The sequence below is a fragment of the Bos taurus genome, chromosome 18 (genome assembly GCF_002263795.3).
Source record: "Bos taurus isolate L1 Dominette 01449 registration number 42190680 breed Hereford chromosome 18, ARS-UCD2.0, whole genome shotgun sequence".
Taxonomy (NCBI): domain Eukaryota; kingdom Metazoa; phylum Chordata; class Mammalia; order Artiodactyla; family Bovidae; genus Bos; species Bos taurus.
The window spans coordinates 50,469,839-50,490,042 of record NC_037345.1 but is presented as its reverse complement, the minus strand read 5'-3'; the positions used below and the strand labels follow the sequence as shown (position 1 = coordinate 50,490,042).

At 53.9% G+C, this 20,204-nt stretch overlaps 3 protein-coding genes across 9 annotated transcripts in view; 1 reads left to right on the top strand and 2 right to left on the bottom strand.

Moving 5' to 3' along the window:
• The window catches only part of TGFB1 (transforming growth factor beta 1), a 34,659-nt gene extending 18,307 nt beyond the window's left edge, over positions 1–16,352 (top strand). For all 3 annotated transcript variants that reach the window (XM_024977950.2, XM_059876513.1, XM_024977949.2), the window contains one exon: positions 5,214–16,352. In XM_024977950.2, coding sequence (XP_024833718.1) covers positions 5,214–5,531 — 318 coding nt within the window. In that variant the 3' untranslated portion in view covers positions 5,532–16,352. The remainder of the gene's footprint in view (positions 1–5,213) is intronic.
• Positions 1,702–12,086, bottom strand: CCDC97 (coiled-coil domain containing 97). 3 transcript variants are annotated; one of them, NM_001082603.1, is made up of 5 exons: positions 11,963–12,050; positions 8,301–8,756; positions 6,163–6,441; positions 5,604–5,733; positions 1,722–3,846 (listed from the first exon to the last, which is right to left on the bottom strand). In NM_001082603.1, exons 1-5 carry the CDS (start codon positions 12,000–12,002, stop codon positions 3,726–3,728), a joined length of 1,026 nt encoding a protein of 341 aa, NP_001076072.1. In that variant the 5' UTR covers positions 12,003–12,050; the 3' UTR covers positions 1,722–3,725. The 3 variants fall into 3 exon arrangements, with proteins under 3 accessions (XP_059732534.1, NP_001076072.1, XP_015331347.1); XM_015475861.3 differs by lacking the exon at positions 1,722–3,846 and adding an exon at positions 4,641–5,389 and having other exon boundaries at positions 11,963–12,086; XM_059876551.1 differs by having other exon boundaries at positions 1,702–6,441; positions 11,963–12,086.
• HNRNPUL1 (heterogeneous nuclear ribonucleoprotein U like 1) overlaps positions 15,725–20,204 on the bottom strand; it is a 35,127-nt gene continuing 30,647 nt past the window's right edge. For 2 of the 3 annotated variants that reach the window (XM_005218974.5, XM_005218975.5), the window contains exons 13-15: positions 18,995–19,284; positions 17,423–17,617; positions 15,966–16,875 (exon numbers count right to left, since the gene is read on the bottom strand). In XM_005218974.5, coding sequence (XP_005219031.3) covers positions 16,759–16,875; positions 17,423–17,617; positions 18,995–19,284 — 602 coding nt within the window. In that variant the 3' untranslated portion in view covers positions 15,966–16,758. Of the gene's footprint in view, positions 16,876–17,422; positions 17,618–18,994; positions 19,285–20,204 lie in introns of all 3 variants that reach the window. The other variant, NM_001083466.1, reaches the window with a different exon arrangement.

The window sequence follows — 20,204 nt, the reverse complement described above, 5'->3', positions numbered from 1 at the left end:
CACCATGTGACTCGGTTTGTGTGTGTAAATTTGTTGTGTCCCTGGGGTGTGTTATTTCTCTGGATTCTTTTCTCAACACCCTTGCTCTTCTCTAGGTGTAAATTTATACATTCTTAGCTTAAGTTTGAGTAGAAGTGTGTTTATGGTCTGTGAGAAAAGTGTGTTTCCAGGAGGTATAGTGTGTGTGTGGTGTTTCCTACTCAGGCTGTTTTCAGTATGTGTGTGTAACAGTTCCCAGTGTGTCTGTGGGCCAGCGGCTTCTGGGTTACATTGTTTCGTGATCAGTGTGTGTTGCTGGTATTCTGAGCATGTTTGTGTCTGTGGGGTGTGTCTGCCACATGCTTGCTGTCCTCGCGGTGTGTGTGCGTGTCCGTCTCCGGGACCGGTGTTCTCAGCCTCTGTGGTGTCTGTGAGCAGGTGGTGTCTGCATTGTGTCCCCACATGTGGGCTGATGACTTCAGTGTGTGAGCAGCTGCGTGGGTCTCTCTCTATTTTGTGCTGTCGCTTTGGAGTTTTCAGTGGAGTGTGTGCTCACGTTCACGGGCAGCTGCCTGTGCGGGGCTGCATTTGTGCTCTGGTGTCTCCAGGGCAGGGGGGCATCCTGTGTCCCCAGTGAAGCCGCTGGCGTCCCAAGCGACACGCCTGGCGGCCTCCGTGCCGAGTGGAGGCTGGCTGTGTCTGCGGCCGCGTCCCCTTGCAGGCTGGTGCCACGTTGGCTCGGGGCTGGCTGTGGCGGGCAGGGCAGGGCAGGGGCTGTGGTGGGCACTGGACCCACGCCCAGACCTCGGTATAAATATCTTGAGTTGCCGGCGGCTGTGTTTACTCGGCCCCAGCCCGGGGGCGGTAGCAGCCCGGCAGGTCCTTGGGGGCGGGGGGTGACCAGGCCACAGCAGAGTCACTTCCTTCTGGCCAGACAGGCCACAGCCTCGCTGCCCCTTCCCGCCCCCTTTCTGGGTGGGGGCGAGGTGGTGACCCCTCATCCTGGGCTCCCAGGGGCCACCAGTGAAGCCCTGACCCGCACATTCCCGTTGGGCTTCCCAGGATCTGGGAGAGAGACCAACAGTGGGGACGAGGGGGGTGAGCCAGGAGACAGCAGAGGGGTAGGAAAAAATGAGGGTGAAGCCAAGGGGAGCAGCTGGGGCGGGGAGCTGCGACAGAAAGGTATGGGGAAGCAGAGACAGAGGGAGGGAAAAACAAGGAGAGAAAGGTGGAGGGCAAAGCGGCGGAAAGAGAAGGGGTTGAGAGAGGGGAGATGAAAAGTGGCAGGGAGATGCTGACAGAGCTGCAGAGACAGCCCCCCAGAGAGAAGACGGAGCAAGGGGAGGAGCAGAGGAAGGAGGGGACAGTGAGGAGAGGGGCTGGGACAGGTTTGGCTCTGGCGGGACACACAGAGGTGTCAGATGTGTGTGTGTGAGGGGAGCTGGCTGCCAGCAGAGCCCGAACGGGAGGACAGACCAGAGACACGGGGGTAGGGGCCGGATGCCCTCAGAGGGGTTGTCCCCTCCCTGACTCAGCCTTTCCGCCCACCCCAACCCCAGGAGCGGGAGCAGAGGGGTAGGCGCCTCTCTGGGCACCTCCGTGTCTCAGCGGCTCTTGACGGGGGTGTGTCTCCGGGCTCCACCTCTGTCTCTCGGGTACAGACGCTCCTGCTCCGCCATCTGACTAACCCTAATTCTGACTCAAAATGCTGTCTCTCATCACTTAAAAAATTATGTAACAAATTTATGTATGGCACAGTATATCACAAATTTAATGATCAAATGAAAAACGCACAGGTCATCCAGGGCTGATATTTGTGGTATGAAAGACCCCTCACAACTCGAGGGCATGAACACAAGCACCTGAGACAAACATCCCCTCCTCTTCATCTTTGCAAGCTGTGGGTCTGGCTGACAGAAGGGCCTTGCGCCTCCTCCGAGATGCAATGTCAGTGCTGAGAGTATGTACTGCACAGGATCTCTGTGATGGTTCAGTGATTCAGGTACTGACTAAACACTAGAAGATTCCACGCGTCTGTGGAGAGGAAGGGCAGTGCCTAGCATAGCAGGAGGGCCCCAAAGGTGTTATCCACTGTTAACGGCGTCAGCAGCTGACTCTCCTTCAGTCAGTACCCCTGAGAAATGGGTGTGTCCGTCCATGCCACATGGCCCTGAGAGTGGACAGGCAGGCCAGGCACGGTGGTCTTGGCCTTGAATATGTGACATCTCCTTTCTGGGCCACCCATGGCCCACACATGAAATGGGACGGAGCCCCTGCTTCCTGGGGCTGTCTGGAGGTTCAGTGCAGCATCAGGCACCTGGCTAGGGCCTGGCACAGGACCGAACTGCTCAGGAACTGGAAGCTTTCTTATTCAATAATCTATCTGAACCATACCGAGCACCCCCCCAACTCCAGCCTCCATCCAGCTTTCAATTTCTGTGTCTGGCTCTAATTCCAGTTGACCCAGAGGGCAGAGCCAAGCCCTGGGGGTTAAGTGCTGTGGCCCCAGGAGTCCTTGGGATCTCCCTTCACCCTGGGCCGCATGCTGGAGGCAGTTTTGAGAGGGCTTTCAGGCCAGGCCATGGCCTGGCTCACAGGAGGGGTCCCCACACCCCTCTTCTCCAACGCATGGCCTGTGTCCTCCCCCCGTTAGCAGCCAGCCTCTTCTGTGTATGTCTGCTGGGGGAGCATGAGCTGAGTGCGGGGCCATGGGAAGGCAGGACGCCTGGGTTCCCACAGGCCGGCTGCTGAGTCACCAGGCGGCCATCTGGCTCCCATTAGCCCAGGGCGGCAGGGGGCTCCGCGGGGCCGGCTCTGTGGCTGGCTGGGGGCAGGGAGGCTGGGGCCGACTGTGTGTGTATGTGGGATGACTCAGGACCCATGATAACAGCCTGTGCGTATTCGGGGAGTGTAAACAGGAGAGGGAGAGGGAAGTGGAGGAAGTGAAGGAAGGAAGGAAGGGAAAATTGTGGCTGGGAGAGGGATGCTGGGAGGGGAGAGTCCCCCCTACCCAACCTGGCAGGCCCGTGGTCCCACGTTGCTCCTGCCCACCATTCCCAAACCTGAGCCCTGAGGGAGAGGTGAGGGCAGGAGGCCACTCCCAGGGTCTCCCCGCTGTCCACAGCGAGGCTGGGTTACTCAGCAGCCAGGATGGGGGATGCTGACGGCCTGGGGAGGGGGCAGGGATCCTGAAACCCAGAGATAAAGGCAGAGAGGGACAGAACCAGCACAAAGGCTAAAAGAGATGGGAATGTGTGGCCATGGATCCCGAGAGCTGAATCGACAGGAGACAGTAGGTAACAGGCAAGGAGGTGCACCTGTGAGCCTGAGACCCCATTGCAGAGTGCAGGAGAGTCAGGGCAGGGTTGGCGGGGGCAGAGTGGTGGAGCACTGCTCTGAGGTCAACCTGGCCAGTTCCAGCCACAGAGGGCCCCCTGGCCTAGGTCCAGGGGAGGATGTTCATCTCAGGCCGTTGTGGGGACAGGAGCCAAGGCACAGAAGGAGGGGAAGAAAGAGAAAGGCAGAAAGGAGAAATAGGGAGGTGGGGAGAGAGAGACAGAGACAGCAGGAGCTAGAAAGGCAGAGAGAAAGGGGGTGGGAGGATGCCCAGGCAAAGTTGGGGTGAGGGCATGGAGACCACCGCCAGGCTTGATGGTACCGGGCAACCGCCCTGCTTCTGCTTAGAGAAAGTCCCTGAGCTGGCCTGTCATCAGCGGCCTCGTGCGGGCGGGAGGTGGCCGCAGCCATCAGTCCCCGTCCAGCTCTGGGCTGGGCGCGTCCTCGGGCTCCTCCTCGTCGAAGTACCTCTCCTCCTCGTCCCGGGCCACGATGTCCAGGTTGTCGAAGTCGGGGTTGTCATCCACGGTGCTGCAGGGGGAGGGGCTGTCAGGGATAGGCTCTGCCTGCACTCGGGCCTTCCCGATTCTCACCCGGTGGAGGAGCTGGGGCCCGGGGTGCCCCCCGAAATGAAAGGCCATGTGCTGGCAGCTCTAAGTTGGAGCTAACTTACAGTTGGGTTAGGCTGGGTCTCTGAGGGCTTCACACAAAAAGTAACACTTGCCAAAGAAAGATCTTACAAGACAACTTCTGGTTTCTCTTAAAAAGCTGGAAGATGTGGTGACACATGGGCCCACATTCCCCAGAGGCAGCGCTTCCCAACCAGGAAGATTCTGCCCCCCACCCCCACCTCAGGGAACATTCGTTGTAACTGGGGACATTTTGGTTGTTACAACTTGGAGAGGGGCTGCTGCTGGTGTTCAGGAGGTAGAGGCCAGGCAGGCTGTTCAATGCCCATTGCACAAAGGACAGTCTGCACAAAGGATTATCTGGACCAAAAGGTCCACAGTGCTGACAGGGAGAAACCTTGTCCTCAGGCGGCCAGGGGTCCAGCTGTGAGGAGGACCCTCCCAGGCCTGCTCACACTCTCCAGTGCAGGAAGCCTTATCCGGTCCAGCCCCCTCCCCTCTGATGAGACGCTTGCCTCCCTCCTCACCCCTCACCCACCCTGCTGGGAATGCTCTTCCCCCAGGTTTTCGCATTGCCTACTCATCCCCTGCTGCAGGTCTCTGCTCAAATGTCACCTGCTCAGCCTCTCCTGGCCACCTCATCACCCACCCCGCTGCTTTTTCTCCCTGGCTCCCTCACTAGATCGTTTTTTTGCCTTCCTCACTGGAGTGGGATGCCCTTGGACAGAGAACCCTTCCACTGGTTTTGTTTGCTGCTTGATCCCCAGAGTCTGGACACGGCTGCGCTGAGAACCTAGTGGTGAATGCAGGCCAGCAGCTCCCCCACCCGCCGAGATGGGACAGGCTTCGGCCCACACCACTCCCCATGCTGGGTCTGACTTCCTCATGGGGACCTGGCTTTATGATGGCAGTGGTGTCCTTACCGAGTGCCCAGGTACTCTACTCACTGCTTTGTGTGGAACCCTGAGAGTGATAAATGTCGAAGTGGATCAGCCAGAATTGCCTCTGGAGCTGGGGATCCCAGACTGGACCAGAGATGCTCTGGTACCAGGGGCTGGCGTGGCCAAGGCAATGAGGACTGCCAATCTACTGATGAGACCCGAGGGGCTGCTTGTTCACGTGTTGTGGGGGGTGGGCCCTCTGCTGCCACACCTGATGTTTCGGACCACAAGGCGAGGCTGCCACAGTTGACAAAAGCATCTGTCTTTTCACTCTGATACTTCACTCGCCTGTGTCCTTTTCCTTGATGCAAAATCTCTTTTCACCCAGGTGGCCTGGGAATCTTATCCCTGGGGTTGTACTGGAGAAATGAACAAGCAGCACGGCACGGGCGCCCGGCACAGGCCCCTCCACACCAGGCATCACCCTGCCAGTGATGACTTCCTGCAGCATGAGGAGGTCTGCAGTCCTGGGGACACTTCGTATCAGGCCGCCATACCATCTACCTGGACAGGAATGTTTCGGTGGTCTATCAACGTGGAGCTGAATGTCAGCCTTGCTCAAATCCCTCTTTCGGGGGAAGGGACAGACGCTCAGAGATGGACAAAGCTACTCCAGGGTCACCCACTGACCTCTGATCACCCCTGAGCTGGGTGAACCCAGGGCCCCTGCCCTGTGGGGTGCCAGGCTGGGGGACCAGGGGCGAGGGCAGGGGAGCACCTGTAGTCAAAGTCCCCATCCTTGCCATCCAGGAAGCGCTGGTGCATGCGGCTGGTGAACTCTTCCCGCAGGATCAGCCTCTCCTCCGAGTCAGGGACCCAGGCCTCCGAGTCTTTGCCAGGTCTCTGGTCTATAGGGGAGACGCCCAGGGTGGGGGTGTGTGAGGGGTGCACAGAGAGCTGCGTCCCTCATGCTGGGTGGCCCTGGGAACAGGGCAGTGACTGCGATGGCCCCGTCCCTACCTTCCCAGGGCATACATCAAACCCATGACAACTCGGTGTTTCGGAGGCCGCAGAACAGGGTGGACCTGACACCTGAAGGAGGGCGGTCAAGGGAGGGCCCTCCAGGCGGAGGGAACAGCATGAGCAAAGGCCTGGAGGTGAGGGATGTCCTTCAAGGAGGGGGACAGGGATGCTGGAGAGGACGGAAGGGCTGGGGTGCTCAGGGCAGCAGGGGAGGATGTGCTGTCTGTTCCTGCAGGCGCTGCCGCCAAGGAGCCAAGGCACACAGGCTGGGGCTGGGTGTGCCGACGCTGGGGCCCCCTGGCCTCTGGCCTCACCTTCCTCATCTTCATCTTCCTCCTCGTCCTCCTCCTCCAGGCAGGCCTCCTCCTCCTCCTGCTGCTGGAGCAGCCGCTGCTGCAGCTCCCGCTCCTGGTAGGACTGGAGCAGCAGGTCAGAGAGCGGGCAGGTGGGCGTGCCAGGGGGGCCAGGCTTGGGTGGCCGGTGGGCCGGGGTGCGGGCGCTGAGCTCCTCCTGGGTCAGGTACTGCCCAATGTACTGCTCATACAGGAGTGGGGCGCGGAAGCGCATCTGCTCATCGCTGAAGTACTCGCCCCCTGCACGGAGGAGACAGGGTGGGCGGGGGTCAGGGTCGGCGGGTGAGGCAAGGGGCTGGGTAGGGGTGAGCATCTGGGCAGACCTGTGTCTACCCAGGCGTGGAACCATGCTGACCGGAAGCTGTAGACACACAAGTGTGTGACTGTCCAATTCAGGAATGCAGTAAAACATGCACAGATGTCTGAGGTCGTGACCATGAGAACTCACGAACGTGTGTGAGCACGTGAACGTGACCAGGCCTGTATCTACGTGTGGACTCACGTGTCCCAAGTTTGTCGGGTGCAGTCAGGTTGCTGGACATTCTGGACCGAGGCCCTGCTGGCCTAGGGCCCCTGTGCAGCTGTACTGGCAAGAATTTGCACCCCATGTGTGCGTGCACACATCAGCACACTCCTTGGGCCCCTGTGTCTCAGAGCTGGTGAGCAGGGCATTGTGAGCAGGATGCACAGGGGAGCCAGTGTGTAGATCATGCATGCCTGTCTGCTGAGCGTCCTTCTGGCTGTTGCCTGGACACGCCTGCCCTGCTGGACACGTTAAGAATACATCTGCATGGAGTGGGCGTGCGTGTGCACTGGATCAGGTCTCGCAGGGTACCTGCCCAGGCATGGGCATCCCTGTTGGTCTTCCAAACCCCACACCTCACCCCTCAGGTGGGCCGGGTTTCCCTGCCCCTCAGTCTCAGGGCCTTTGCACCTCCCCTGGCTGTCTGCCCCTGTAGAGGCGGCTCTGTCCCTTAGATAACGGTTCAGCCTGCTCAGCTCCGCCCTCAAGAGCCCTGTCTTGGGCTCTGTCTTGTCCCCCCTCTTACCCCTATGTCTCTGTTTCCGGTGTTTCCCACCACAGTCAGTTTCTCTCTCTCCTTATCTCTCACCAGCACACACTCTCTCTCTGGGTCTCGGTTTCTCCCTCCCCTCCTCTGCCCCTGTCTGCCCCAGTCTCTCTCTCTCTCTCCCGCTTCTTCAGTTTCTACCGTCTCACCCCACTTGCTTCATTCACTCACTCTCCCTCAGCTCTTCATCCCTGCTCCTCATCTGTCACTGTGTCCCTCCCCAGTTCCCCTTCTCTATTGCCTGTGCCTTCTCTCTGACTAGAATCTTAACTCACCCTCTCCTTCATTTGCTCTCATCTTTTAACATCTTTTAGTTCTGGTGTCTTCGGTCACAAAGCTGCTTGTAATTACATCATGGTCAAAAAGGTACCAATGTTACACAAACATTTTTTAAAAATTTAAAAATTAAAGAAAAGAGAAAAAGGTACTGATATTTTCTTTCCTGTTTTGTTTAAAAGATTTTTTGAGGTGGACCATTTTTAAAGTCTTAATTGAATCTTGTGACAATACTGCTTCTGTTTTGTATTTCGGGTTATTGGTCCTGAGGCATGTGGGATCTTAGCTGCCTGACCAGGGGATGAACCCGTACCCCCTGGACTGGAAGGCGAAGTCTTAACCACTGGACACCAGGGAAGTCCCACTGATGTTTTTCTCCATGCTTTTCACATGTGTGTGTGTTTCAAGAGGCCTTTCCTGAACATATTCCTCTAGGTTTCTGGCAATGCCTCTTTGTACAGTACGAGGTAGGGACCTAGTTTTCGTGAGGGATGACCGGTTATCACAGTGCTGGACACTGTGTCCTTGACCCACTGGTCTGAAATGGCACTTCTGTCATCTGCAAGATTCCAGCCCTTCTCACTGCCTGTGCCATTCTCTCCCCGAGTCCCTGCTTGTCTCTCCCTATCGCGCCCTGTCACTTCACATTTCTGTCTCCGTCTCGCCAGGATCTCCGTCTGTTTCTGCTCTCGCACCCTTGTTTCTACTTCCTCTGCCGCAGACCCCTCCCCCTCAGCCCGTGTGCCCCCACACCTTGGATGAGCTCACGCAGGGCAGCGTAGCGGCGGTTACGCAGGCGGGTGCGCAGCGTGCGGGGTCGGGTTGTGCCTTGCCGGGCCACCTCGGCACAGTAGAAGTCTGCGCGGTGGTCACCGCGCAAGTGTCCAAAGCAGGCCAGATGCTCCTCCCGGAGGCCCGTGCGGAAGCGCTCCAGGAACACCAACGGCTTCTCGTGGTACAGCTGGCCCAGGATGGCCACCTTTTCCGGCTCCGTCAGGTCGGGCTCACCCTGCTGCTGGCTGCACACGGGCAGGCGGCTGGCAGCCACCGCGTGCAGCATGGCACTCACCGCCGGGTCCTCCACCTCAGGGGGGTCAGCATCTAAGGCCCTTGGCGTTCCCTCTGCTGCTTCCGCCTTGTCCTGGGGTCTGGGCAGGACCGGCGTCCAGCTCAGCTCCCCCCAATGCCCAGGACTGGGCTCTGTGTGGCCTGTGGGGAGAGGGGAGATCAGTCACTCCAGGGATGGGAGAGGGGATAGAGAGTGGGTGGCAGGGAATGAGTGCTCACTCACTCACTTGTTTCACATTTAGTGAGCACCTGCTATATTCTTGGCACTGTTCTAGACCTAGAGAGACCACCCGAAGCAAGAGATTGACAGTTCAGTGGGGAAAGCAGACAAATGGAAACATAATTAGTAAAAATAAGAGGGTTAGGTGGTTCCAAGAGCTGTGCAGGAAAATTAAGAGGGAAGGAGGAGGGTATGGGGATCAGGCTGCAGTTTTAAGTGGACAGTCAGTGAAGGTCTTGCCAAAAAAGTGACATTTCAGTAGAAACCTGAGGTCATCAGGGACTGAGCCATGAGATTTCTGTGGGAAGTGGCAGAGGAAAGAGCCAGTGCAAAGGCCCCGAGAGAGAAGTTTGCCTGGTGTGTTTCCTTAGTCCTTGACCACTTCATTCACTGATTCACTCAATTTTGCCTTTTCCCTTGTTCATGAAATCATCAATACATTCACTAACTCGTTCACTCATTCATTCATCCTTCTCTCCTAGTCACACACATCCATCTAACCACTTTTCAGCAATTGTAAATCTATGCTGGGCCCCGAGCTGGGCAATGCTGAGGATCCACTGAGGGATCCAAATCAGCTCCCAGGGAGCACCTGATCTGATGGGAGAAGACAGACAAGGTCAAAGCCAGTACAGGCACTAGAAACAGAAAAGCTGAGGGCTGGGCAAGCCTTGGTGAGAGCTGTTTCTCAAAAGTGGCGGGAACTGGAGCAAGGCTACTGCAAGCAGGAAATAAGTGAAGAGGGGAAGGAGAGACAACTCCTTTAGGTAGCTTGACTTGGATGGGGAAGAGAAAGAGGGTGGTGATTATTAGGTGCAATGGGCTTCAGGGAGTGTTTTAATCACTGAGGCAAGAGAAGACTGGGCTGGACCATGTAAGGGGCTGTGGAAGAGAGGACAGATTAAAAAGATGCTTGAGAGGCTGACTAGGACAAGTCATGGGATTGAAGGGCTGGAAGGTGAGGAAGGCATTCAGTTAAGGTCCAGGCCTCTGGCCAGTAAACTGGTCAAACTGTCCCTGACACACAGGCATGGATGAGGAGCACGTTTGGGGGAAGATGTTGAGACCAATTTGGGACATGGATGGTATGACAGGCCCAGGAGACACCCAAGGGAAGGCATTTATGAGACTGCTGGTACCGGAGGCTGGAGACTTCTCAGGAGAGAAGTGTTGCTCTGGGGACAGTTACAGAAGTCATCAGAGACAAGGAAAGCAGTGGAGCTGAAGGAAATAAGTCACGGGGAGGGTACAGGAGATTGTGTGAGGGATGAAAAGAGAGGAGGGACTAAGAAAGAGCCCTGACTGGATGGGAAGGAGGCTGTGAGAGGCTAAAAATGGCCCCCCAATATAGCCACATCTTAATTCCTGGAACCCATGAATGTTAACCTTACATGGCCAAAAAAACCCCACAAAACTCAGAAAGTCTTTGCAGATGTGATTAAGGTATGGACCTTGAAACAGGGGGATTCTCTTGGATTATCCTGGTGGGCCCTAAATGCCATTACAAGTGTCCTGTCAAAGGGGGATTTGATGTACCCAGAGGAGAAGGCAAGGTGAAGACAGCAGCAGAGATTGGAGTGATGTGGGAACAAACCAAGGAATGCAAGGAGCCACCAGAAGCTAGGAGAGGTGAGGAATGTGTTCTCCCTTAGAGCCTCCTCGGCCCTGCTGACACTTTGATGTCAACTCAGTGATACTGATTTCAGACTCCTGGCCTACAGAACCGTGAGAGAAGAAATTTCTGTTGTTTTAAGCCACCCAGTTTGTGGTCATTTGCTACAGCAGCCATGGGAAACTAACGCTGGCTGAGCAGGAGGAGCCTGAGAGATAGGAAGGAAATCAGAAAGAATGGTGTCACAGAAACCAAAGAAAAACATTCAGTAAAGACAGAGGGGTCAATGGCATCAAATTCTGCAAGTAGTTTAAAAAAGAAAAAAAACCTGAACTTGGCCATGTGGTTTAACTACAGAGTAGGGCTTCCTTGGTGGTACAATGGTTGAGAATCCACCTTGCAATGCAAGGGACACTGGTTTGATCCCTGGTCCGGGAAGATCCCACATGCCTTGGAGCAAATAAACCGGTAGGTCAGGACTACTGAGCCTGTGCTCTGCAACAAGAGAAGCCACCACAGTGAGAAGCCCACGCATCGCAACAAAGAGTAGCCCCTGGCTCTCTACAACTAGAGAAAGCCTGCATGCAGCAACAAAGAGCCACCCCAGCCATAAATAATACATACATAAATCTTTCTTAAAAAGTAAAAACAAAAACAAACTACACTGGGAGGTCACTGGGGACCCTAATTAGTGCAGTTTCTGAAGGTAAAAGCCAGACAGCAGTGGGTGGGAAGAGGAGGCAAATGTAAATGACTCTTTGGAGAAGATTAAATGGTATCTGGAAGGCAGCATGCAATCAAGGGATAGCTTTTTAGGTTAAAACTTTTTTATTATTATTATGGAATATTTCAAACATGCACAGAAGTAGTACAATGACACCCCCCCTCCCCCCAATATACCCATTATCCAGCTTCAACAATGGCCAATTCTTGGCCTGTGATGTTTCAACCAACCTCCTAACCGCACCTCACCCCACATACCCTGAAGCACCAGGACAGAATTTGGATGAGCAAAACAAAAGCATTTTAGGTACTGATGGGAGAGGCATCAGGAGAAATAAAGAGACTGAAAAACAAAAGAGAGCACAGAAATGGATTAACGACCCTGAGTAAGCACATGGGACTGTGGACTTTCGGGGAAAGGGAATTAGAGTGAAATGCGGGGAGGCATTAGCAAATAAGAGTTTGCGTGGGAGGGGAGGAGTCAAGGGAAGGAGATAACATGAGAAAGCAAGGTTGGCTGAAATAATGGGAGAGTTAGCCCGGGACAGGAACAGGTTTGCTAGTCTGAGTCAGCCTGGTAAGGAAACGGGTTATCCCGGGCCACGGAAAGAGCTGTTGGAGATTAATTTCGGGGGAGGCGATGGGATAAAAGAGGTCAGCCTGAAGCGGCCAGGTAAGGCCGAACACAGGTGCCCTCTTTTATAGAGTCCCTTCTTCACCTTCAAGGGGAAACATTTCACAGTGACACCGCAGCCCCACCCTCCTGCCGCCTCCGCGCTGCCAGGACCTCACCTTCACCAGGTTCCCTCGCCGCGGTCGCTACGGCCTCCATCCCGATTGTCTACGACTTTTTACCCGCCGTGGCGAGCTCCTAACACCAATTCCGGACGCAGGTCCTTACGGGCAACTTCCGGCTGAGTACGTTCCTGGGACCGGGTGCTCCACGGCATTAGGAACCAAAGTTCCGGGACGAAGGCGGCCCTTTCTATGCGCATGCGTGCTGCTGTCCGGCCCCGCCCACTCGAGCCAGGCAGGAAAAGGGAGTCAGGGCCGGATAGGCTCTTCCGGGCCACCCCCGCCAACCTGAACCGCTTCGAAATTGTGGGGTATCAGGAGGGAAGCACTGTTCAACCTGTGCGCTACTGACCCCAGAGCCCAGCATGCTTAATTTGGGAATGGATGAATCACCACCCTTCATAACCTGAGTGCTTGGGCTCTGGTTTAGACCTATCCTCTTCACTACCTCAAACAATATTTGCTAAGTCTTGTAGCATGCCTGTCATCACACCCAGTCCCTGGTTAGCATGACTGGTGGTGAGATCAGAGACTGAACGTCCCACTCTGTTTCCAGGACCTGAAGAATCTGCAAGTGTGGAGAGAAAACCTTGGTTTTGATTTGCCCTAGGTGATAGGTAAGGGCTGGCATTAAGTGCTACCAGTAACCAAATGGGCAGGGCTGATGGACCCACAGGTTCAGCCAAGGGAGCTGTCCGTCCCAGACTGGAGGGCCCAGGGAAGGTTTCTTTCTGGGAGTAAAGGATACCCTGAGACCTGAAAGATGAGCAGGAATTAAGGTAAGAGGGAGGAAGAGAAGGGTCTTATGTAGGAAGGGGGCAAGGCAAAGCCCTGGAAGGGAAGGCGGGTATCCATGGTTCTGTTTGCTTCAAGGACTTCAGTATGGTCAAGGAGGGAAGTGAAAAGAAAAGTCGCTCAGTCATGTCCAACTCTTTGCGACCCCATGGACTGAGGAGCCTACATGGAATTTTCCAGGCAAGAGTGCTGGAGTGGGTTGCTATTTCCTTCTCCAGGGAATCTTCCCAACCCAGGGATTGAACCTGGGTCTCCCGCATTGCAGGCAGACGCTTTACCATCTGAGCCACCAGGAGTAGGAAAGTTCTAACTTGGCCCTGACCAGACTGCAAGGATCAGAGAATCTCATGAATCTATGCAAAGTTCCAAATACACATGCATTTCCAAGGCAGAATTTCATGGCATTTAGAGCCTAAAAGGGATTTGTGACTCTCCCTGAACACCCTAGTGATCTGAAGTTTGAAAGGGGAGTGGCAAAAGATAAAGCTAGTGAGGTCACCAGGCCCAAGCGTGTGCGCCACATAAGCTGAATTAAGTAGCTTGAGCTCCTTTATCCTGTGGAGAGCTAAAAGAGGGTGAGGGCATCAGGGTAAGGGACTGGAGGACAGCGAGATCTGTGAGGAGGCTGATGCAGTAACCCTGATATTATGACTGAAAGTGAGAGGGTAACAGGCAGGAAGGCCAGGGGTCTCCAAATAGAGGAAATAGCCTGCAAGTGTTAGACATTTTTCTCTCTTAAGCGGCAGGAGGAAACAAACTAGCAATATTTTTTCCTTCTCTATACAAATTTAAAGGGAGGTTTCTCTTAAAATACTGTGTTGCCATAATGACACCGGTTTCGCCTGAAGTTAGCTATTCTGGAGCCTAGAGATAACCAATGCCTTTTTCTTATGGAAATATTTGTCTTAAGCTATGCTAATGTACTATGCCTTTACCCCAAACTCTGTCTCCAAGTCGGTTCCGCCTCTTGGCCCAGAACCTACTTGACAAACCAGTATGGATATTGTTCCCCTAATCTATGAAAATGAAACTATTTGTATGGTGGTCTGCCCTTCTTCAAGATTCAAGTTAATCATTTTATGGCCCAGGATAAACCATTTGGTGCCAAGATTATCCCAAAATGCATCTTATGGGTAAGGGGCCTGGTGCCATTCTGAATTTTAAGACATTCCTTTCTTTCATTAACAGACTGCTAGTGACTATATAACATCCAGCTAAAGACTAGCAGGGGGGTACTCTTTCTGCCCCCTTCTGATGCCTATATCAGAAGCTTTCTCTATCTCCTTTATACTTCAATAAAACTTTATTACACAAAAGCTCTGAGCGATCAAGCCTCGTCTCTGGCCCCGGATTGAATTCTTCTCCTCCGGGGGCCAAGAATCCTGGTGTATTCGCGTGATTCAACAACCTTTCAAAAGCAGGAGGAACTTCCTATTTGCACTCCTGGGATAAGGGATCTGGAGCAAAGTGGCTGAGTTGCTGCTTGGAATAGATGGGAACTAACCACACTTAGATGTTGCCAAGGCCAGCAGAGGGCACTATTGCCCAACACATGGACCTGCAGCAGGGGGACTTACCAGCCTAGAGGGCTTGCGGCCCTCTCAGCAGGGACGCCACTCTAGGATCACTTGTAGCCCAGTTAGGCATCAACCTTGGCTCCATCTCATGTCAGATGCCTCACATTTGCCTCAAAGGTAGTCAACCTTCCTCCTCCCTTTTTTGTAGCCCATGTCCCCTTCAGAAGGCTCTGAGATAGTTCTGTGATAGAGGAGGTGGGGCTGAACTGGCTCCTCCTGTGTCCCAGCCTTGTCCCTCACAAGGGGCCAGAAGCACAGCATGCCCAGAGGGAATGAAGAAATGACTCAAGTTGCCAGGGAAGGAGGACAGGCTGTGGGGATGCAATCTTTTATCCCAGGTCATTCCCACTTAAAAAAAATGTTCCCCTTCTTCAGGAAGCCCTCACCACACCCTGCACCCATCCCACGCTCTCACAGCTGATCTTGATGCTGTCACCATTCCACGAGAGGTCTGTGTCACTTCTGGACTAGGAGCCCCTTGAGGGCAGGGTCCAAGACCACCTTGGTCATGCTGTGTCCTTAACACTGTCCAGAGTGGGTGGATAAGAACAAAGCAAAAACTGACACTTACTAGCTGGATACATTAGTTCCTGGAACCCCACTAGCCTGGATCCAGGAGCAGTCAGGAACCATCTTAAGTCTAGCACCCAGACCAGACCTAATGTAGATGGGCAGTCACACCCAGGGGTGACCCCAACAGTCCAGCCCTCGTTTCCAAACACCGGCCCTACCTTGCTCTCTGCTGAGGGACCTGTTACATCCTATTCACAAATTCTGGGAGAGAATGGGGGCTGTGGGTGGACTGAAAGGGGCAGAAACCAGAGAACCACTTTAAAAGTGAACTAGTGGATTTTAAACTGAGGGCCCCAGGTTTAAGGGGGCACACCCAGCACCAAAAATGGGGAAAGGCACACAAATCCCACCAGTCCATCCTAAAGGAGATCAGTCCTGGGTGTTCACTGGAAGGACTGATGTTGAAGCTGAAACTCCCAATACTTTGGCCACCTGATGCGAAGAGCTGACTCATTTGAAAAGACCCTGATGCTGGGAAAGATTGAGGGCCGGAGAAGGGGACAACACAGGATGAGATGGTTGGATGGCATCACCCACACAGTAGATGTGGGTTTGGGTGGACTCTGGAGTTGGTGATGGACAGGGAGGCCTGGCGTGCTGCGGCTCATGGGGTCGCAGAGAGTCAGATACGACTGAGCGACTGAACTGAACATAAATCCCACAGTAAGTATTTAATGAATGAGTAAATAATGTCCCCTTGTAAAGGCCCCCACCCCAAGTCAAGGCCAACTGCAGTAACACTTCAGTGTTGAAACCCTGCTTCCTTCCTGCTAGGAGGTGCCATGTCATTTATTGAAAACAAAACAAAAACAAAACAGGGCAAACACATTTCTTAATAAGTGCAGTTTGTTAAAAGTTCTGTTAAAACATATGGGTCAAGGGGAAGTAAAAATAATCAGAGGATCACTGTAGGAAAAACCTTTAGGTCTGGCACTGGGAGACCTCTGGAGAGGAGCAGTGGGAGAAACTTCATGTTCTGAAGGGTAGGAGTCCCCCAACTCCCTTCTTCCCTCTCACCCGCTTAATCCCACCAGAAACTACCAAGACGCCCGGAATAAAAGGTTTCAAGTTCAATAGTCACACTCTCTCCAAATACAAAAAGCAGGTACAATTCAACTCAACACAGAAGCTTGTGTGCAAAGTTACGGGAAACTGAGACATTGTATAAAAAGTTAGGTTAAAGATGATTCTGTGGTTTTGTTTTGTGTGTGTTTTGAGGGTGTGGTTCTTCCTCTGTCACCTGAACTCAGCAAAGAAATGGTTATCCTGATGAAATATCAACAGCCGACCCACAGTAAAAACGGACAAGTTCTAAAAATTAAAAAAAAAAAAAGCATAATTACCAAAAAAATATGTCACTGCTTCCTCCCTCTGCATTTTGCTTTTTAAAACTTGTGTTTTTTTAAGTTTTTGATTTTTTTTTTTTTTTAAATCCTGAAAAGTAGACAGTAAAACAGCTCCTGGAAGAATTTACAACCAACTGCATGAGAGTCTGGGAAGCTGAGGGGCTAGAGCAGGGCTGGGAGGAGAGGACAGGAAGGGGCCCTCCCCTCAGCCCTGTAGCCTCACTGTACGACCAAGGCAAGGGATGGGGGTCTTTAGTCAAAAAGGAGGAAGGGAGGAAGGGAGGAAGAGGAGGGTAGGGGGGCGAACAGAAAATAAAAGGTCATTGTTGCCTGTTTGAATCCAGAGGAAATGCCTGGCCCTGTGTGGGGGAAGAGCCCCTCAGAGGGGAGGCAGCCCTGGGAGGACCCATCCCCCAGCACCACGGGACCCGGAAGGGATGGATGAGGAGGGCTGAGGTGGGCGCTGGTGGAGGAAGCCGGCAGGGGCCTCCAGGACACATGGCTACTGTGTGCTTGTGCCCCCCTGTGTGTTCCCGGAGTAGCTCCCGTAGTCATAGTTCCCGTAGTATGGCGGCCACTGGCCCTGGTTCTGATAGTACTGGTTCCACTGCTGGGCGTACTGGGGAGAGAGAAACCAAGAACACGACATGTTCACCCAGACCCACATCTGGCTCCTCCCCGATCACCCCCCACCATGGTACAGTGACGTTAGTCAACAATAGGTCTCTTGACAGAGAAACCAAGGTACCTTGGGAGGACAAGTGAATGACCTGATGTAGCATGGGTGGGCAGTTAGAGACTGAAGCCCAGGTCTCCTGGCTTGCCAACCTACTGCCCTTTCAAGTATAGCTAGATGTGTCTTTGTTACACCACAATCAAAATACTCAAAAATAGGTACGGTGGCCTAGCACCAACCAATCAGAATGGACACTGGCCATGGTGCTGAAGCAGGGTTTGCGGCCCCTTTGCTTGCTGCGCTGGGGAGAGGAACTAGAATAGCAGTTCCTACGCTTAGCAGCCAGTGTGGCAGTGGTCACCAAATGGAATGGCTATACTAGATGGACACCAAAAGACTGCCCATCTTTTTAGGGATAAGCAGGGACATGAGTCTGGAAATACACATCCATGTGGGGCCCCATTCTACCTTCCCTGCTTCTGGGACTTACCTGTTGATACTGGTTATAGCTGGGCTGAGGGTAGGTCTGTGCCGCTGGGGGCGGTGGTGGGGTGTAAGGGGCTGGATTGTAGCCGCCATAGCTCCCATAGTTGTAGGCAGGTGGTGGCGGAGGTGGAGGTGGCGGGGCTGTGTAGCCCTGGCTGTACCCTCCCTGGTTGTAGGGAGGTGGCTGGCTGTAACTCGGCTGGAAAGTGGAAGGGAAAAGAAAACCAGGTCTCTGTGAAACAGCCAGCTCAGCTGGGATGGAGGAAGGGCCTTTGTAAGCAGTGGGCCCACAAAGGCATGTCCCCGGGGGAGGCTGTTCGAGGGCTAAGAAGGGGGTGGGTCAGCTCTGTGACCTGGCAGGACAGGGAAGGATGCAGAGCTCTATCCTGGACTCTAATCCCAGGCCTGAGACTCTCGGGAGCAAGGCACACAGCATCTCTTGAAAACCTAGGCGTTTCCCCACCCCCTGCCCATGTAAAATGAGAATTACAACACGACTACCCCTTTGGACTGCCTTGTGTATTCAGTAAGCTTATGTGCACACTCCATTGAACACAATAAATGGTGGTATTTGTTACAGGAAGACCAGCTAAGGAAAACAGCAGTGGCAATTCCTAAGTGCTCCCCATGTCCAGGTATCCTTAACTCATCTGACCCCCGATCAACTCTCTGAAGTAGGGTCCATTGGCTTTGTTTTATAGAGAAAGAAGGGGAGGCCAGGGAGGTGAAATCAACAGGGCCCAAGTCACACGGGCAAAAAGTCGTGACTTGCCTCCAGGTCCGCCTATTTCCAGAGCCTCACCTGCAAAGCTGTAACGTTATCTTTCCCTCACAGCAAACCTTGGAAGTGAGTTCTACTAACAACTCTAGGTCTTTATGAGGAAAACAAGGTTCTGAGAGGTAAAGCTGTTTGTCCAAGGTCACAAAACCAGAAAGTTGTGAGGGTGGGGCTTGAATTTGCATCTGCCCAACTCCTGTTCTAGGAAATATTCTGGTTAGACTGGGACTAGACCATACACCTGTATCCCCTGGCCGCTGCCTCCAGGCGTGGCGAGTGGAAGGTGCACAGTAAATGGGGACTGCTGGTTACAGGGCCCGTGCACACCAGAGCCGAGAACTGGCTCTCTGAGAACTTGAACTGAGCTGGAGCTGCTTAGCAGTGAAGCTCTCAGGGCAGAGGTCAAGTCCTCACCAACCTCAGGGTCTGTCTCCACATCCTAAAGACAAAGGGTCACCCCTTCTAGCCTGGGCAAGAGGTAACGACAATGCAGTGCTCTCTTGGGAATTCAGTGAGGCCAATGACAATACAGCCAAGAGAAATGCACTTGCTCGTGACAACACAGTCGGCCCCAAGGGTGACAGAACAGGCAGGTTCCCAATTTACTCTGAGTCTGGAAGGATCTGGGAATATCTAGGGTCTGTTCCAGCTGAAAGCACTGGCAACAAAGGAAGAAAGGGCAGGGCTGGAGCTAAGAGTGAAGACCCATGGCCCCACCTCCTCTCACCTGTATACACACACATGCACGTGCATGCGTTCATCCTCTCACCTATACCACACACACGCTCCTCCTCTCACCTGTGGAGGGCTGTAGCTGCTGACAGGAGGGGTGCTGGTATTGGCGCTTGAACCAGGGATGTTGCTGTTCTTGTTGTAGCCGCTGGCCCCTGGGGGGTTCCTAGCAGGGCTGTAGGTGGGTGGCGGTGGAGGCTGCTGTGGTGGCGGCTGTGGTGGCGGTGGCTGCTGTGGCGGAGGCTGTTGCTGGGGGGCCCGGTTGTAGCTGCCTCGGTTGTTGGAGTTGTTGTTGTCCCGGTTGTTGTTACCCCAGCGGTTCTGGTTGTAGCCACCACCTCCACTGCGGTTGAAACCTGCATTGAAGAAGCAAGTAAGAGGCCCCACCGTTTTGACTGGTTGAGACCCTCAGGCGTCGGGCTGTCTTGGGGACTGCTGTGGCTCCAGCATGACCATGCACAGAGCAGGTCCAGTGAACAAGTCAAGCACCCGCTCTGGCCTTCCCCAGAGCCCTGGGAGCACCCAGTCATCAAGGCCTGCTGACAAGTTTGTCCTGCCCATTGGACTGTGGGCCCGGAACCAGGGCCATCTTGGTTTCTACTGTGTCTCCAACATCCAAGTGCTTGGCCAAATGAGCCAGCCTCTCCCCGAGTCTTTGGCCCGGAACCCTTTCCCCAGCCCCCTCCTGGTGGCTTCAGAACCTTAGCTTAGGCATTAGCACTTCTGGGGGCCTTTCCTGAGCCCTGCTCCTTTGCAGGCTGAATCACTGGAGCTCACTGTACCCCTGGGGTTTCCCATTCAGCCCAGCATCCTTCTGGACTGTCACCAAAGGGTGACAGTGTCTGGGTCATGGCTCTGTCCCCTAAACCATCCAACACAAGACTGAAACACAACAGGGCATGCTTATTAAAATCATGACCATACACTTCAGACATAGCATAACTTAGTGACTAAGAACTTGGGTTTTCGATCCATCACTTGATACCAACCATGGATTCACCTGGGTGAATTGAGCAAATTAATCTCTCCAAGCCTGTTTCTCCATTTGTTTTAGAAGCAAAAACAGTCCTAATATTTGCCTTGTGCCAGGTCCTGAGGTGGGACCCAGGATTGGCCCTTCTTCTCAAAAAGCTCATAGTCAGATGAGGGGTGGGAAAGACTCACAAAAATAATAGCAATGTGACACACAAATGGGCAAGGCCTTCAGGGGTAATGTTGGTGGGGGGTGGGGTGGGGAGGGAAGAGATGACAATGGGAGTTTCTCTGAGGCCCCAGA

Coding starts and splice junctions, on each gene's coding strand:
- CCDC97 (XM_059876551.1), bottom strand. CDS start 12,002: ATGGAGGCCGTAGCGACCGCGGCGAGGGAACCTGGTGAAG. Junction 8,757..11,962: donor GGCGAGGGAACCTGGTGAAG/GTGAGGTCCTGG, acceptor CTCTCCCCACAG/GCCACACAGAGCCCAGTCCT. Junction 6,442..8,300: donor CCTGCGTGAGCTCATCCAAG/GTGTGGGGGCAC, acceptor TCCTCCGTGCAG/GGGGCGAGTACTTCAGCGAT.